The sequence below is a fragment of the Gymnoscopelus microlampas genome (genome assembly GCF_963454915.1).
Source record: "Gymnoscopelus microlampas genome assembly, chromosome: 6".
In the NCBI taxonomy this organism is placed as follows: domain Eukaryota; kingdom Metazoa; phylum Chordata; class Actinopteri; order Myctophiformes; family Myctophidae; genus Gymnoscopelus; species Gymnoscopelus microlampas.
The window spans coordinates 28,829,306-28,846,501 of record NC_139943.1 but is presented as its reverse complement, the minus strand read 5'-3'; the positions used below and the strand labels follow the sequence as shown (position 1 = coordinate 28,846,501).

The 17,196-nt window shown below is 40.0% G+C and overlaps 1 protein-coding gene across 4 annotated transcripts in view; it reads right to left on the bottom strand.

Annotated features, from left to right (window-relative positions):
• Positions 1 to 6,593: 6,593 nt before the first annotated feature.
• The window catches only part of LOC311047605 (septin-7-like), a 38,650-nt gene continuing 28,047 nt past the window's right edge, over positions 6,594 to 17,196 (bottom strand). For all 4 annotated transcript variants that reach the window (XM_084060374.1, XM_084060376.1, XM_084060375.1 and 1 more), the window contains 8 exons: positions 15,607 to 15,724; positions 15,343 to 15,435; positions 14,396 to 14,492; positions 10,471 to 10,522; positions 9,895 to 10,020; positions 8,610 to 8,745; positions 7,914 to 8,059; positions 6,594 to 6,869 (listed from right to left, as the gene is read on the bottom strand). In XM_084060374.1, the coding sequence (XP_083916500.1) occupies positions 6,830 to 6,869; positions 7,914 to 8,059; positions 8,610 to 8,745; positions 9,895 to 10,020; positions 10,471 to 10,522; positions 14,396 to 14,492; positions 15,343 to 15,435; positions 15,607 to 15,724 (808 nt within the window). In that variant the 3' untranslated portion in view covers positions 6,594 to 6,829. The remainder of the gene's footprint in view (positions 6,870 to 7,913; positions 8,060 to 8,609; positions 8,746 to 9,894; positions 10,021 to 10,470; positions 10,523 to 14,395; positions 14,493 to 15,342; positions 15,436 to 15,606; positions 15,725 to 17,196) is intronic.

Sequence of the window (17,196 nt, the reverse complement as noted above, 5' to 3'; positions counted from 1 at the left end):
CACACACACACACACACACACACACACACACACACACACACACACACACACACACACACACACACACACACACACACACACCTATTGACACAATGATGCCGAATATCCACTTCTTATGTCATTGTCAAACATCTGCACAGGGTAGATAAGAAAGGATAGAAAAGTTGAGCCGCACACTGTAGTTGCTCAGTTTTTCTTTCTTTTTTTCAATTACAAATGACATTTCGAGCCCATGCTCTTCTTCAGATCTTCAAAAATAAAAACAAATGAGCAACAACAGCGCTCTTTTCAAACTTTTTATCCTTTGATCTCAGTTCACTTCGTGGCCAGCACTTGCTTCAAGAGGTCAGATGTAGACTACTACTCTGTGATATTGACAGGGTAGATATGGCAAATAATTTAAATATATAAAGAAATGACTGACATATTTAATAATTTAATACTTTAAAAAAGAAAATAGTGGAAAATGGACACGTTGTGAGCTTGTAGATCTGCTATTTCCACAATTTTTGGCAAATATTTTTCAACATTGAAACGATTATGACGATTATGCAAAATAATTGCGACTATCTCAAATAATTACGAATAGGCGATTATGTAATAATTGTGACAGCCAGGCCTACATATAACTAAAGAAAATACCAAACAAATAACAATCAAATAATTAAAACCTACAAAGCAATTTTCTATGCTTTAGCTCTGCTTTTAGCTGTTTTTGACATAGCTAGTAGTATCTATGGTGACATATATCCATAAAAATGTCCATAAAAACGTATTAACCTATTTTAGCTGTGACCTTTTCCATAATGAACATCTATGAGACTTGTAATATTGTTTTTATGTTGTTGTTGTTGTTTTTGCTATTAAAAGTAGGGTCCATAATTATAAATACATTTTCATTTCCATCATTTGATATTCTAATCGAAAGGGACCCAAACCAGACCAGTTTCTTCATAATAAGGCTCATAATTTCTGTTGCAGGTGTTTAATTAAAGAGATTATAATCTCATATATCCTGTTTACTAATCTGAAGCATTTTGCAAACAGAATGTTGAGCATTTCTTTGTGGCCAATTTCTATCTTCACACCATCAGGTGTGAAATGTACGGTACAGTATGTCACCAGTTTGGCATCGATGCCTGCCTACTCTAGGTTGGTTGCTGGCATTTAAATGAGTGGGCAGGATTTAGGTCAATGTTTTTTGTGGTATCGGAATTATTAACATTTCCAATAACCTTTATAGTGAGAATCTGATGATCCATTATATCTGAGGCAACAACCATAAGGAACTCAAGACAGCAACATCATCTATTCAGATTTACTGTAGAGGACATGAAGTTCTGCTTGGTTCTGGTACTGCTGCTAATTCTCAATGTTGACCACTGTGATGCTATGCGTAAGTCAGTCAGTCTGTCTTTGTGTACTAGAATGGATAATCGACATATAAAAACATTTAGTAGCATTCATTATTATTATTATTATTATCATCATCATCATCTTGGGACAAAATAGCCTAAACATTTTTTGGGATTGAACTGAAATATTTAATTGACATGCTCTAAAAACACTCGGTCCTAAGAAGTCCCTAAAAACACAATAAAACAATGCATTGTTATGGAGGAAACATGCACAGCTTTTAGTCCTTTGGAAGGTTTATATAACTACATTTCAAGAAGACTTCAGACTGTTGTGGTGTGAAAACAAGAAATAGTACAAGATCAGCAGGTAATGAACAAAGTAACTTGTTGAATCTAAGAGGCAAAAGATGTTGGTTAACTGTCTTTTCTGAGGAAGCACATGAAATGTAATTCAAAAAATTACTTCAGAAGAAAGAAATGTAACCACTTAAACCTTAACATCTATACTTCGTTGTATACGTTAGTAGCACATTCAACGAATGTTTGACCTATTTTCACCAAATGTTCATCTGTTTTTGCCAAATGTTTGCTTATTTTTGCCTATTATATGTCCAGAATAGGGACGCTAGGGTTAAGGCTAAAATTCTTCTTTCTCTTCTGTTGTTTAACAACTGATGGTGTGGTGGTGTGGGTAGGAGAGGGTGAGCAAGCCATCTGTGTATGAATGTATCTGTATACTTGTATTGTATGTATCTATGTCTGTTGTTCATGTTTTTATGGGACCCCTCGAAAATCAAGGGGCTACCCTTCAATACAAATCTGAATCTAGGCAATTTTGTACCAACTGTCATCAGATCATAACGATCTGGTGGTTATTGCCTTGTAATACCTTATGACCTACTGCATATTGAGGTCAAAGTGTGACGTGTGATACTGAGTGATCATCTTTATTATATTTGTCGTGTATGGGGTGAATGCCTGGGCCCCTGGAGAATGCTGCCCCAGATATGCTACAGCAAGAGTTCGGAAAAACCTCCTCGCCTCCATTAAGAAGACAAGAATTCAGTGTGTCAAAAAGGGATTTATGTATGTACTGTGCTTTAATCAAAATGTTTGTCAAGCATCCCCACATTTTTATGTATTTGGCCACAGACTTCTCTTTTGAGATTTTGTGCCAGGGATCCCCATAAAAGATTTGCCAACATTGTCAAGATTGTCAAAATATTTCAAAAATAACAGATCTACAAGCTCACAATGGGTTGCGATGCGTTGTGAAGATGTAGAAGGGTTATTTATGAATAGACGGATAATAAAATAGGGCTTAAGTGCTGTTCCTGATATTGGTGGGAACCTCTGGAACCCCATTAGGAACCCCTGGGAGTTCCCAGACCTCACTTTGAGATCCACTGCTTTAATGCACCATAATACCTAGAATTTGCCATTTGTCAATTTACCCATACTATTAGGAACAGTGGACACTATTAATACAATGCCTTTGTATCTATTCGCTACAGAGTCCGTACCACCAAAGGGAAGAAGATATGCTACCATCATAATGAAGAGTGGGTGCTGAAGGCTTTCAATGACCAGCACTATAGTCATTAGACTGACATTGGTGTTTTCCACCTGCATAATAAGCATTTCTTTTTTTAAATCATGCACCTTATGTATATTGGACTTTATATACTGTAGTTGATTTGACTGTGCTGTGCCTTCCTGCTAAATTCTCTTCCTTGTTCGAACACTTCCTGTAACCTCAATGTTGAGAGCTTGCACAAATAAGAATCACCACAACATTGTGTGATGTGACAAAGTTGATTCTAATTATGGCCATGTCCTGCTATATACACAGCAGAATCCTCAGTATAAATGTTACTCTAAGTGTACAAATGTATACTCAAGAATGGGCGTGTACGGGCCCATTTGGTTACATTTGTACCTTATTGATCTGACAAATGGATAAATTAACATTTTAATGTGTAACAATTATACAATCAATTGTACTTTGATTTAGATTCTTACATGTATGTCACATTTGCACCACGCTGATGGAGCCAATGCAGCTGAACCCCTTTTGTGAAAGTCCAAATAAAAGATGATAGATATAACATTTTGTACCATTTTATAAAACATTGTTTTATACGTTGAGTTAACTGGTGTACCCCAGGGCTCTATCCTTGGACCACTCCGTTTTTTTCTCTCTCTCTCTGCCAAATGTCTTTGCAGAAAATGGCTTAATCTGCTATTGTTGCAGCATGTTATCAACATGCCCAGAATAGGGATGGAGATTTTGGGTCTCATAACAATGACCCAAAACGTCATATTGTAATACACCTTGTAAGTCATTTAATCGATTATGAATATTAATCTATTTTAGAATTCAATTTTGCCATTGTCTGTTCTTGTATGTTTGAGACATTTGCTGTATGCTTGTCATAGCGTATAATAATACATTTGATTTGTTAACACACTTTATATTTGACACAAATCTCAAAGTGCTACATGGCATAAAAGGTCAAGAAAATATGTGACAGTCCTGAAAAATAACAGCACACCATAGGAATTTAAGCATTACCTTCTCATCTTTAATATCAATAATGTACAGTTATAGATATAGAACAGTTGATAATAAAACAAGAGAAGCAGAAAACAGTTTACATAAAAAAGAAAAAAAAATAAGAAAAACGTCCTAAACTCATGTCTAGCTTAATCAGGGGCTCTTTTACAAGGGAGTGGTTCAAGAGCAGTGGAAGAGATGTTTAGTCTCAGATATTTTACTCCGCTGAGACTTTTTAAGACTTTTTGGACCATAGAATAACTCTTCACATGCCTAATTTATGCACCGTCATCCGACGGTGTCCCACGTCAAAAATAGCCGATCTACAAGATCACAATGTGTTGTATCCGTGAGCTTGTAGACTGGTTATTTTCTGTGTATGGCTTGAATTGGGTCCCATGCATGCGTTTGAGATTAGTCCTGAGAAAGTATACCCCTTGGCATGTTGTTTGTGTGTTAAATGTATGAGAGTGTGTGTGTGTGTGTGTGTGTGTGTCCATTGATGCCTTTGACAAGATGTGGGGACTGGATAAAATGTGTTGATCTTATTCGCTGAGCTGCGAGAAGAATGAGTACTTAAGTATTGTAATGTGGCTGTCTCCCTGTGTAAGGTATCATGTACTGTATTACGCTGTGTGCAAATCTGTCCACCAGAGGACACTGTCACACAGTCCTCCATGCCATGTTCCATTGCTAGTGTTCATTTGTGGCATATTCTGCAAACAAAAACAACGTATAGCCATTGTAAAGGCTATAGTATTTAAGTCTACCACAAACAAAACCCAAACAGGAAATATGTGCATATCATGTGAGAAACATATGCATGTATTACTTAGTCCCTTTTGTATTTTGCATGTAAATGTATTATGCATTTTTTACTATATGCAAAGTTTGTAAAACTAATTCTATACTAAAAAATAATGGATTGACCTATGAACCATTTCACAAACTATGGGAGTTTAAAGGTCATAGTTCTTTTGCCGTTCATACTTATTTATCACCACTGTATGAAAATAAAACATGGCCATTCTCAGATAGGTACATTAAAGACTCAAGAGGTTTCACACAATGTGCAGCTCTCACTGGCACTCAGCACCTCGACTCTGAGATCAAATCAGACCTAAAACAAATAGCATTTCAAATCCTTTTTACGTGTCACAGGAGAAAACAAAAGGGTAACGTTTTGTATCTATTCTGGAAGTTATTTATTTATCATTGTGCCAGGAGACGTTAATACATCACCGAAAGGCATTTGGAAGGTTTTCAGAATAGTACTTTGTAGTCAGATCTGAGACAAAGCCACGACTGAGGCTACTACAGTCTCTCTAGTGAGAGAATTGGGGTACAGGGAGAAGAAGGTCAAGGGGTCTTAGATTCAGGGCTTTTGACAACACCCACCACTTTCATCACAATATAAAACGTAAGCACTGTAAATCATTGTTATAGACATCCATGCGGCTTTTGCATAACCACCATCATCTATTCAAAGAGGAAAGTGGTCACTTGCTTTTGTATCCAGGAACGAAACACGATGCAATGAAACAGACCATGTTATGGTTACTGTTACGCGGCATATCCTCTCCGCCTGCTGTTTTGTAAAAAAATCTGCTTGCCATTATTGTCAAGCAATATCTATGACCTCAAACATTGGCTTCACTTAAACTCACTTGTCATACTGTAGGTACATGTGCACAAACAGACACACACATTGGAGGCACAGGCACACAGACAGACAGTATTGAGAAATCTTTGATCTCTTGATGTTTCATGAAACCTGGCAGGTGATTTAATTAAACCCTCTATACTTATTAAATGTTACCTGAGTTGGCTCTGTACTTGGTTTAATCTTTTTCCACCTCTACACCAAATCTTTCTGCAAAAATAGCTGCTCTAGAACTCACAATGTGATGTGTTGTGAGCTTGTAGATCGGACATTTTCAGAGAACGTTCCGTCCAGTATGATGATGCTAGGGTTCACATGGTTAAATGGCTCCATTCACATAGAGTACACCCAACCCTCTCCTCACACACTATCGCAACGTGTTCATTCAAGTTTCTAGCATTGTGTTAAAAGTGTCCTTCCTTGAGCAAGACACCTGAACCTGCTTAGGACGAGCAGGATGTTTTATTGAATATAACATGCACTGTAAATCACTTAGAATGAAGGCCCTACAGAAATGCAGGCCATTTACCATTTAGTGTGCAATCCTTCACACAGCGTATTTGAGGCGTTTTATTGCATATGCAATTGGCAATGCATCCGTTTGTGTTGTTGCCCGCCGTGTGTTTTTGAAAACCATGAAAGAAAGAGCTGCCAATAGGCAGTCAGTGAGTAAGAGTAAATTTGTATACCTACTCAACATTTAAGAGAACATACAAATACTAGGCATAAAGAAATGGCTATGCATGGTGCCTGCCATGTGTACTCCACAGTTCAGAGGAACCCAGTTTTCCTCGTTGTCAAAGAATTCTGAAGATATTGAATTTTACAAACACATGCATCCCAAATTAAAATTGAATGCTTGTGACAGATGAATCAAACCCTACGAAGTGTGTTTTGCATACGTGTGTGTAAATGTGCAATTTATGACATGTAAGAATTAAGAATGTCATTGCCCCGCTACATGTAAGGGAAACTTGCACTTGGAATATTCATGTTTAATTTATTGGTATAATGCCTATATGTTGTGTGTGTGTGTGTGTGTGTGTGTGTGTGTGTGTGTGTGTGTGTGTGTGTCTGTGTGTGTGTGTGTGTGTGTGTGTGTGTGTGTGTGTGTGTGTGTGTACGTTTGTAGGTGTCAAGTGTGCATGTACCCACGTGTTGCTGGATGTGTTTGGAGGGTCACAGATAACTTCAGAGGGTTAAAAAAACAAGTTTGTGGTTTCTTAAATCTGATGAGATCGCTTTCGTCTCTTAAAATATTTTTCCTTTCTTTTTGTTCTTTTCCATTGTCCTGCAAGAGAGAAGAGAAAATAAAGAAATTATTACATTATCATATCTAAAAATAAATTAAACAATGGCTGGTAATACAGTACTTTACAATAGGAATAAATATGTAAAAGCAAGACATGTTTGCTTGCATTAAAACATTCACACAAGCAATTTCATCAGAAAGTTTCCACACACACACACACACACACACACACACACACACACACACACACACACACACACACACACACACACACACACACACACACACACACACACACACACACACACACACACACACACACACACACACACACACAGTGACACTGCTTTTCTATTTGAGTCTGAATAAGTACTAGCCTAGATCCAGACCATAAACTCCACCCACTCCACTGAGTGGACTGCTTCTCTGGTCTGGCATTGTGTTTTGAAACTGCAGTTCATCTCGTCCGAAAAAGCATGAATTCAATGAGCGCCGGGGGTGGTGGTGGGCCAATCAGCGCCACAGACCGTTGTCAAGCTGTTGTCAAGGCTAGGCGTAGCCAGTGACACCATGTATGGAGTAGTAACGTAGTTGTGGGAATCATCGTTCTTTTCAATGTACTGAATCATTCAGTACAGTTCACTAAAAAGTTTCCATCAAATGATTTGTTCACCAGTTCAGTGCTTGGCTGGACTTCCGCCTGCGTTGGGTAGTCACTCACTGAACTGAAACACAGACGGGTTGTTCACTGACTGGATCAGTCAACACAACAAGTTCAGCTGAACGTCCCCTCGGGGCTATGGAATCTAAACTCCAGGCACTCGCGTTGCACACTCGAAATGTGCCACATGTTTATTTGATTGACGAATGGCCCAAACTGCACAGTTTACTGAGATGACCGGATATGTCGATCTCTAGTGATTGGTCAGGAAAAATCTAATCCCCTCCATCTTAGAAATCGCTTAGAGTGGAAGCAATGTCAGACTGAAGCTTTCAGTCTTCAGGCTAAATGACTGCATTTTCTTTCTTTTCTTTAAATCAATCAACCAATCAAAAACATGTACTGCAAGACAAGTTACTGACTTGGAGGCGTCCAGTTTCTGCTGCTCCAGGATTCTCTGCTGCGTCTCCCAGTTGGCCTTGTCGTCCTCAAACACGCGCCTCTTCTCCTCCAGCTCTTTGTACTGGGCCTCCAGGTTCTTCTTCATTTGCTCATGACGGCGTTCCAACTGAGGGGAGACAAGGTGTCATCAATTAATATTAAAGCAGCTTCTTAACAGTACAAAACATAAATAAGTATGCACATTGCACATACACAAATTTGTGATAAATGAAAGGAAAAACCAACATGGAATGTCTTAGTAAGGTGTTGGGCCACCACAAGACACCAGAAAAGCTTCAATACAGCTTTTCTGGTGATGGAACTACATTCTAACAAAAGAACAATGTCCAACACGTCGGTCCAAAATCGCCCACAGGTGTTCAATTGGGTTATTGAAAGCCATAGCAGTAAGCCCTTTGGAAGATACCATTCACAACAGTACAGAAATGTTTCATAATAGAATAACAGTGATCAATCAGAATATTAGACAGACAGACAGATAGATATACACACACACACACACACACACACACACACACACACACACACACACACACACACACACACACACACACACACACACACACACACACACACACACACACACACACACACACACACACACACACACACACAGTATATAATACACACATACGGTACACAGTTCTCAAGCCCACCTCAGCCTCAGAGTCCTTCAGTTTCTGTTTCTTCTCCTTGACCTTCATTTCAAAGACCTGTTCCATCTCCGTCTCCATCTTCTTCATCTTCATCACATGATCCTTCCTCTCCTCCTCCATCTGGGCCAGGGGACTCCTGTTGAACAGGGCATCCATTAGAACTGACCCAGCATGTTGCCAATGAAACACTAATGAAACCAGTATAAGCAGTTCTACTAAAACAAGGGTTCCCAAACTTTTCAGGCCGTGACCCCCCAAAATAATCATATTTGAACTGAGGACCCCCCACCCTGACAAGCACTTGGAATTGAGTTGAGGCATTAAATTGAGTGTGACTCAGTTCCACAGATAAATATAGCTGAACTATAAGCTCACATCGCTCGAAACACGACACGTTGTGAGCTTGTAGATTGGCTATTTTAACAATTGTTGCCTCTTTCTTAGAGAATATTTGACAATTTTGACCAATGTTTGACCATTTTTAATAGTATAGTTTGTTGGTTACTTTTGACGTAGCAATGGTCTTATTATCATTTTATTTTATTTTAGAGGTATTAACTCTTTGACTGCCAGAGCGATTTTCGTGTTTTTAGTAGTTTTAAAGTTGTCATAAAAGTTTAGATCCATATTTATCGATCGATTCACTGTGTGTTTCCGGAGCAGGAGTCTCTGATTATTGCTCCGGAAGCAAAACATTGCTGCCGGAGCTAGTGTCCCCTTCGCTACAGGCCGTTGGAAACACGCGTCTCCTCGGAAAAATGGACAAAAAAAAAGAACAGAGATACAGGCGAAAGAAAAAAAAACTACAAACATGGAGTCGACGGGAACGGAATGACGTTAAATCCATTATTTCCGTATCCGTTTGTGCAACAGTTTTACTGCTCCCTTCGGATTCAAGATCAGACCGTGACGGTCTATAAAACAACATTAAGTAAAAACTCGGGATTTCTCGTTCTGGCACTGAGGGCATTCAGAAAAAACTCGGGGTAAATCGGGGCTTGGCACTGAGAGAGTTAAGGGTCTTAAAAGTCCTTGTCACTTTGGAAATGTGCAGATACCCTGTATACACTTATACTGTATATTGGTTTGTTTACTGTTGAGTGGGAAAACAATGTTGCACATTAAGCTAATCATCTGGGGATGATTAGCCCCCCCCCCCCCCCCCCGCGAAACCCAAGTTTGGGAACCACTTGTTTTAGAACCACTGTACTAAAACTGTGGTTTTAGTACACTGCACAGAGGCCTCCAGGTCATAGAGGGTCAGAAGCTGGTGACTGTGGGTTACCTGGTGAGCTGTCCTTTGCTCTTGGAGTTGTCCACCCCGTTGCAGGTGACGGCTGCCAGTTTCCTACTACGATAGTTCTCATAATGGACGTTGTTGGTCACATCCTTCAGGTCCTGCATGTGGGTCCTACAGAGGTATGGGAGAGCAGATGAAATGAGGACAGAAAACAAAACAGTATATTTGAACAACGATATCGTCCCTGTCGGCTAGAAACCTTGTATGTCCAAAACTATTGCTTTTCAGAAAATGGAAAAAAGAACCTGTGTTCTATTGTAGTTCTTATCATTTAGTCACAAGCTCTTGTTAATACTTTTCATTGGATAAATATTTATAAAACCCACAGAATTTTTTTTTTTTTGTGTGTCTGATTTTGATCTACAAACATTTTTCTACTTTTGCGTGACACTTGTACAACGAAGCGGGCATTCATTTACGGAATAAAGAAAAGAAAAGAAAACATAAATATGGAGACACAAGGTTTCTACTCGACAGCAACAATATTTATTTGAACCCGATGGAGTGCAACTAAAAGGTCCGGTATATGATGAGCTCAAACCAATCACAGTTATACTTTACCTGATGAGCATGTTCCGCAGCACAGTGAAGTCACAATGTTCCCCGTTCTCCACTAAACCACAGAGGAGAGAGAGACAGAGGGAGAGAGTGAGAGATAAAGAAAGAGATATTTGATTAATATCTTAACACTTTTCTGATCTCACATGATTTTACCTTGATATTACAAACTAAATTAATGCACTTTCATTTCAGTCATAAAAAACACCACGCAGTGACGCTCTGGGTTGTACAGATATCTAGGCTATGGGTAGATTTGCTGCAGGGTCTAATTCACAACACAGAAGGGATTAATTGGCGGCTAGCCGGCTACTGAGTGGTACATCTGCTCAATCACACACTGAGATAGTGGAAAAGAGATTTATGTTTTTGATGAGCGTCCAAGACAAAGTTATTACGATTTCAGAGTTATCACACCAAACTAAGAAAATGTCACCAAAAAAAGCTGTATTAATATCTGTGGAAGACTGACCACACACACACACACACACACACACACACACACACACACACACACACACACACACACACACACACACACACACACACACACACACACACACACACACACACACACACACACACACACACACACACACACACACACACACACACACACACACACACAATACTAGTAACACTAATGCTAATGCAATACTAGTAAGAAGTAGTACAGTGAAACACACTGAAGATGCACTGATACACTGTTTAAGACCCATAAAAGCCAGACAGTTAGAGGCAAGCAGTTCATACAATTGTTGTTTTTTATTTTACAATGTAGAATATTAGGTGATTGTGAGGTTTTATTTGAACATCAAAGACATGTTTAGAAGATAAGATGGAATTGTGGAAAAGGCCTGCAGATAAACTGGGGGTGGCTGTGGGAGGCCTGCTACTGAGGTCTTACGTGGTATGACACAGTGATTGCATCCTCATCAACAATGCTGGCTGGCCTCCGTCTTGTCGACTGTCAATCAACATCAGGGGAGCGAATAAGGATGTAGACACCTTACCATTGATGAAACTTAAGTTGTCCCGCCCCTTGACCTCCCAAGCCAGCCATTGACCTCCCGCTTCTTCATGCAGAGGGAGCTCTGATGGAGGGGAGGGGTATGTATTTTTCAGTTACTGTCACACCCAGCGGGGGCAAAATCTGGGTCTGGAGCCGGTAGGTAATTATGGCTCAGATTTGGCCTGGTTCTGACCCAGAATCGGCCCACGCTTGGGCCCAGACTTGTCCTGGATCAACACCATAACTTGCACGTGTCCAAGTTGACTGTCTAAAAATAAGTGGATTTATAGGGGAGCGGGGGGTTATATGAGGTTTCTATGAGTAGTTGGGGACGCTAGTCTTAATGAAAGGACAAACTTAGGGTCTAAGAGGGAGAAAAGATCATAGGAAACACATCAAGGGTTGCAACAAACTCTAATGGGATGGCAGAAAATACCTGACGTTTTATCAAAGCTCATAATATATATATTATTAATATATATGTATAAATAAAGTGTGTTATATAATTATTACTATAGTGGCTCACGACATGTCAACCCATGCCAAATGGCTGTTGATGGGAAATATGATGTCACACCAACTTAGTTCATCAGGTGTTTTGAGCCCAGGTTTTTTAACTACCAGTAATGTTTATATTTTTATGCCTATGAACTGCATTCATATTTATTATGTGAATTCAGAACACAAAGCTGTTTGTTTGAAACATGCATAACTGTGTGTATGAGGGTTAGTTTAAAAACATGAATATGCTAAACCCCCCATATCACAATCCACTAAGAATCCATGAATGCTGTGAGTGAGAGCTCATGTGGAAAAGCCCAGTGACTGTAATGACAACCTAAGCAAGATGATGCATTTGTCAGAGGTTGCCCATGAACCTAGAAGCAATGAGTTAGAACAGCAGATCCCAATCCTTGGTCCAGTGATAGTGCAAGGCTTCCTGCACACCTTGGTTCTTACTAGAGTTCTCAACGGGCATGAAAATTAAGGCTCTGCCCTAACTGGGCCCTACTGGGCCGGCCCGAGGCTTGGCCGGAACAATTACCATATTTCTAGGCCCGAAAACCCAGACAATATGTCATTATGTGCTGGACATGTCAGGACATGCTCAATGTCCTCAAAGTCACGCATCCAACAAGCTTTGAACTGAGCAGATTGGACCTTCCGTTCCAGAGATAATGGCCAAAACATCTTGAAAACGGCCACTTTTGCCGATTTTCGGTTGAGTTTTGGCCATTGTTGGCCGTTTTTCTTTTATAAAACGGGCTAGGAAGGTCGAACGGCGACAAACTAGATACCTGAGTAAAGTTCACTTTGAGCTGCATCCAACACATCCACTGCCATTTCCGTTTGCCTTACCGTTGAATTTTTTGGGGGGAGAGTAAATAGTTTTTTTTCTCTTTCTTCACAGAACCCGAGGCTTTCCCCGCCCGACCAATTAGTATAGATTTTGGGCCCGGCCCGGCCCGAAAACGTCGGGTCGTGTTCGGGCAGAATTTGAGAACTCTAGTTCTTACCCTGCAGTAACACAAGGGACTCAACTCAGTCCAAGACTTGTTCAGTTGAATCCTGTGTGGTAAAGCTGGGACAGAACTGAAAGGCACCATACTACAGGAACCAGGAGGAGAACCACCAAGTTAGAGTGATATGTTTCTATTGCAGCAGTAGCATCAGTACCAAACAGCCTCTAATTTTCCCCATGACTATTTACGGCGATCAGACCTGGGACAAAAAAAATGTATAAAAAAGGAAATGTTTCAAATTACGGAATTTATTCTTGTTTGAATCTCCCTGGAACCCCAGGCCAGCAATAATTTAAATGATTTAGGATGGTCAGATATTTGTATAGTGTGGAGGCTACATAAAGCACTGATAAATATTTTTAACCCAGGTCTGATCAGAGCATTGGTTTGACCATCAGCCTAATGATGAGACACAGCAGAGGAGCGGAGGAGAGAGGGATGGAGAGATGGAGGAACTGTGGATGGCCTGAGGGAGAAGGTGGGCCATGGTTTAAAAAAGTGAAAGATGGTTTTGTTTACCAACAACGCCCTCTGTCAGTCATGGAAACAAATAGACAGAAAAAAAGGGAAAAAGAGAAAAAAGAAAGAATAATGAAGAAGTGAAAGACTGATAAACGGTCAACCACAGAGAAACTCTTTGAAATAATAAATAGGGTATAAACCTATAAAGATATATACAGTATATAGCTTATCAGGAAAGACTTTTAAAAACAAATGAAAACGCAATGGAATGTCACAAACAACAACACTTCATTGCGGCTAATGGTGAAAAGAAAGTGAGACGCACGTCACAGACAACAATTCATTGTGGCTAATGGTGAAAAAAAAGTGACACACGACACTGTCTCTCTCACATGACATCACTGGGAAGGGTCAGTGCTTGCTGCCATATAGGAACAACATTTCCCATAATACTCTTGGCTCCAGGGCCACAATCCCTGGATGTGTGTATGGTCTTCTTTGAGAACATGCACTCCATAGTTTCCCACTCCATACTTCATTCATTGATGGAAAAATATGAACAGTGAATGTTCACTGACATTCTCAATAGCAGTAACTTACAAACAAGAACAACAACAACATGCATCCCCACCTCTTCTCACAACTGTCAATATCTTGACCTGGTAAAACAACATAAATAGTCTGAACACAATCTCCCCCAAAAAACTTTCAATGGCAGAATTGAATTGTTCAATGATATACCAAGGGATGATTGACCACTTTCAACCTGGCAACAGCAGCAAAACAAAAAAGAAAAAGCATTTTGTTTTTCTTCCCTGTGAGCTTGTGGAGCACAAAGTATATAGCGTTTAAGTGGTTGACAAAGGCCACATAAAGAAAGTTATGTCCTGTCCAGAGCTCAGCAACTTGACTTTGGCCGGGGTAAACCTACCTTCTGCCACGCCCCACGGGTACTGGCGCCCTCGGACCTTCCTGCCGTTCACCTCAATCACCACATTGCTCCCAACCACGGCCAGGGGCATCTTTTCCTGCAACAGGATACAAAACACGTAATTGTTCACTTGTCACCTTTCAACATCTGCTGCCATGTTATGGCTGACATTTTGTGTTTGGCACGGTCTGCATTAAGCCCGAGTTACATTTAGTTGTGCGTGGGTGTCGCAAAACTAAGTATAAATCAGGCTTTAGTTATTGAGGGCAAAAGTTTCCTTGGGTGTTAGTGGTAGTAACCATCAGTGACTGTTGCTTTGGGCAAATTAATTCAATTGGGTCTTTATGCAATATTGATGGCCAGTTAGATAATGGGACTAACCGGCATGGAAAAGGGAACAGAGGGTGATGCAGTAGGGCTGGATATTGACCAATGGATTGCCTGACTTTAGGCTGTTTGTGCCTCTTGGTACATGCTTCCCTCCCACTTCTCTGCATTGGGCTCTTTCACTCTTTATGTAAACTTGTCTTTAACCCCTAACAAGGTGTCCTGATATTGGACAATAATGGACAAGGCAAAGGTGAATGAAATCCATGAAATGAGTTTGGCAGTTCCCTCCACCAAGTCATTTTTTTTTTCTCACACACATACACACAACAATGTTTTCATAATTGAGAAAACAGCAAACGAATGCTGTGTTGTCTTGATAACCACATTGTAGTCCAACCCAGGACTACAAAGCTGGTTACATGCAGTTTAATATATCTTGAGGAGTTATCTAGAATGGTGATTAAACTGCAGTCGGGACTATGTTTCAGGTTCCCCGATATCCAATATTAAGGCGCACCTGATCTTGGCGGTCAGAAATCTGTATTTTCCATTGCCAAGGAATACGTGGCACAGTGTTCTACTAGTAATTAGTTCACTGCTTGGTGTCCAGTTAGTACCTTGATCTTGCGTATGAGCTTGCTGTCTTCATCGTCCTCTGTGTCTGGGAACTCGTAAATCTTTATCTTGTGTTCCTGAATCTCCTTCATGATCTAAGGAACAGAGGGAACACAGTAAAGCAGACGTAGCACACATGTACACGCTTTGAAATTGAATGCTTCATAAATTCACACACACACACACACACACACACACACACACACACACACACACACACACACACACACACACACACACACACACACACACACACACACACACACCTGTTTTTTAAACAGCTGGCACTCCTCAGGAGTCAGTGTGTCAGCTTTGGCAATGAGAGGGATTACATTGACTTTGTCATGGAGTCTCTTCATGAACTCAATGTCCAGCGGCTTCAGACTGGATGAGACAGACAGAGAGCTGTTAAAATCGCAGAATACAGGTCTACTTGTACAGTCTTCACTGGATTAGGGGTGCAACAGTTAAATCGATTACAAATAATAATTAATTTGAATAAAATAATCAATTTTCCATAGTATTTTGCATGGCACTGTTGTATGACAAAGTATAAAATAAGGCTTAAGTGGTTAATCCGACTAAACAATTATGTCAATTATGTAAAAATCTAATACATTTTTTTGTGTTGATTCGTTATATATATATATATTTTTTAAATCCAATAAAACATACTTCTCCATCATATGATTCATCGAAAAAGTAGAAGAAATAATAATTGCACAAAAAAAAAAGATAGTTACAGCCCTACACTGGATGTCACATTATCTCCCTCATTTTGCATCCTTCCAAGCAAACATTTGGAAGGATTCATGTCATTACTATTTTGCTATAAGCGGGAAAAAAATGTTCTTTAGCATTTTAATAAGGTCTCTTTAGCCTTTTACTTCATACCACTTCTAGACTACTAATCAGATTTGAGGCCCAGCAGTTATGAATTGGCACAGACAACAAAGCACATATTTTTGTACATGGAAACAGTCTCAATACTAGGATGGAAACTTGAAGCCCACAAACCAAATCACACATTGAACAACATATTCATACTTTAAACAGCCAAATTAAGAGCCAAACACTGGCACAGACCTCAAAGGAAATAATTTAAGTCCTGATACTAGCTGAGGCATTCTCGTAGCTTTACTGCCAAGACGGATGTAATTCACAGGGTCACCAGAAGAGGGCTCAAAGGCCAAACAAACGCTGCATGTGGGACTACAGCAAACAATGAGAATCAAAGAGCTCAGAGGCATGACTAACTTGTTGTTTCGTGTGTATTTCTGTGGTGTCCACAGATCATTATGTCATGGTGGGTTGATGAGGCATTGTCTTTGTAAAGCTCCCACTGGCTCTTCATCTCTGTCTAGGACAAACGGAACTCTTGTTCAGTTGCTTTGCTGGAGACAGCAAGCTTTGTCCGGCCAAGTGTACTGTATGTGGGATGAGGGAGATCCACTGGTGGTGTGTCTTTTTTTTTTTATATATATATATATACACACACACACACACACACACACACACACACACAAAGTGCTTACACTTACACTTACACACACACACACACACACACACACACACACACACACACACACACACACACACACACACACACACACACACACACACACACACACACACACACACATTTGTACTTGTTCAAGGGATAGAAATATATAGTTTGTATGTGTATTGTGCATTTACATCTATATGTGTCGAGTGTAAAATATGTACTTACATTGTATGAATGAGTAAGTGTGACAGTGTGTGAGCATTTGGAGGGTGTGTGTGTGTGTGTGTGTGTGTGTGTGTGTGTGTGTGTGTGTGTGTGTGTGTGTGTGTGTGTGTGTGTGTGTGTGTGT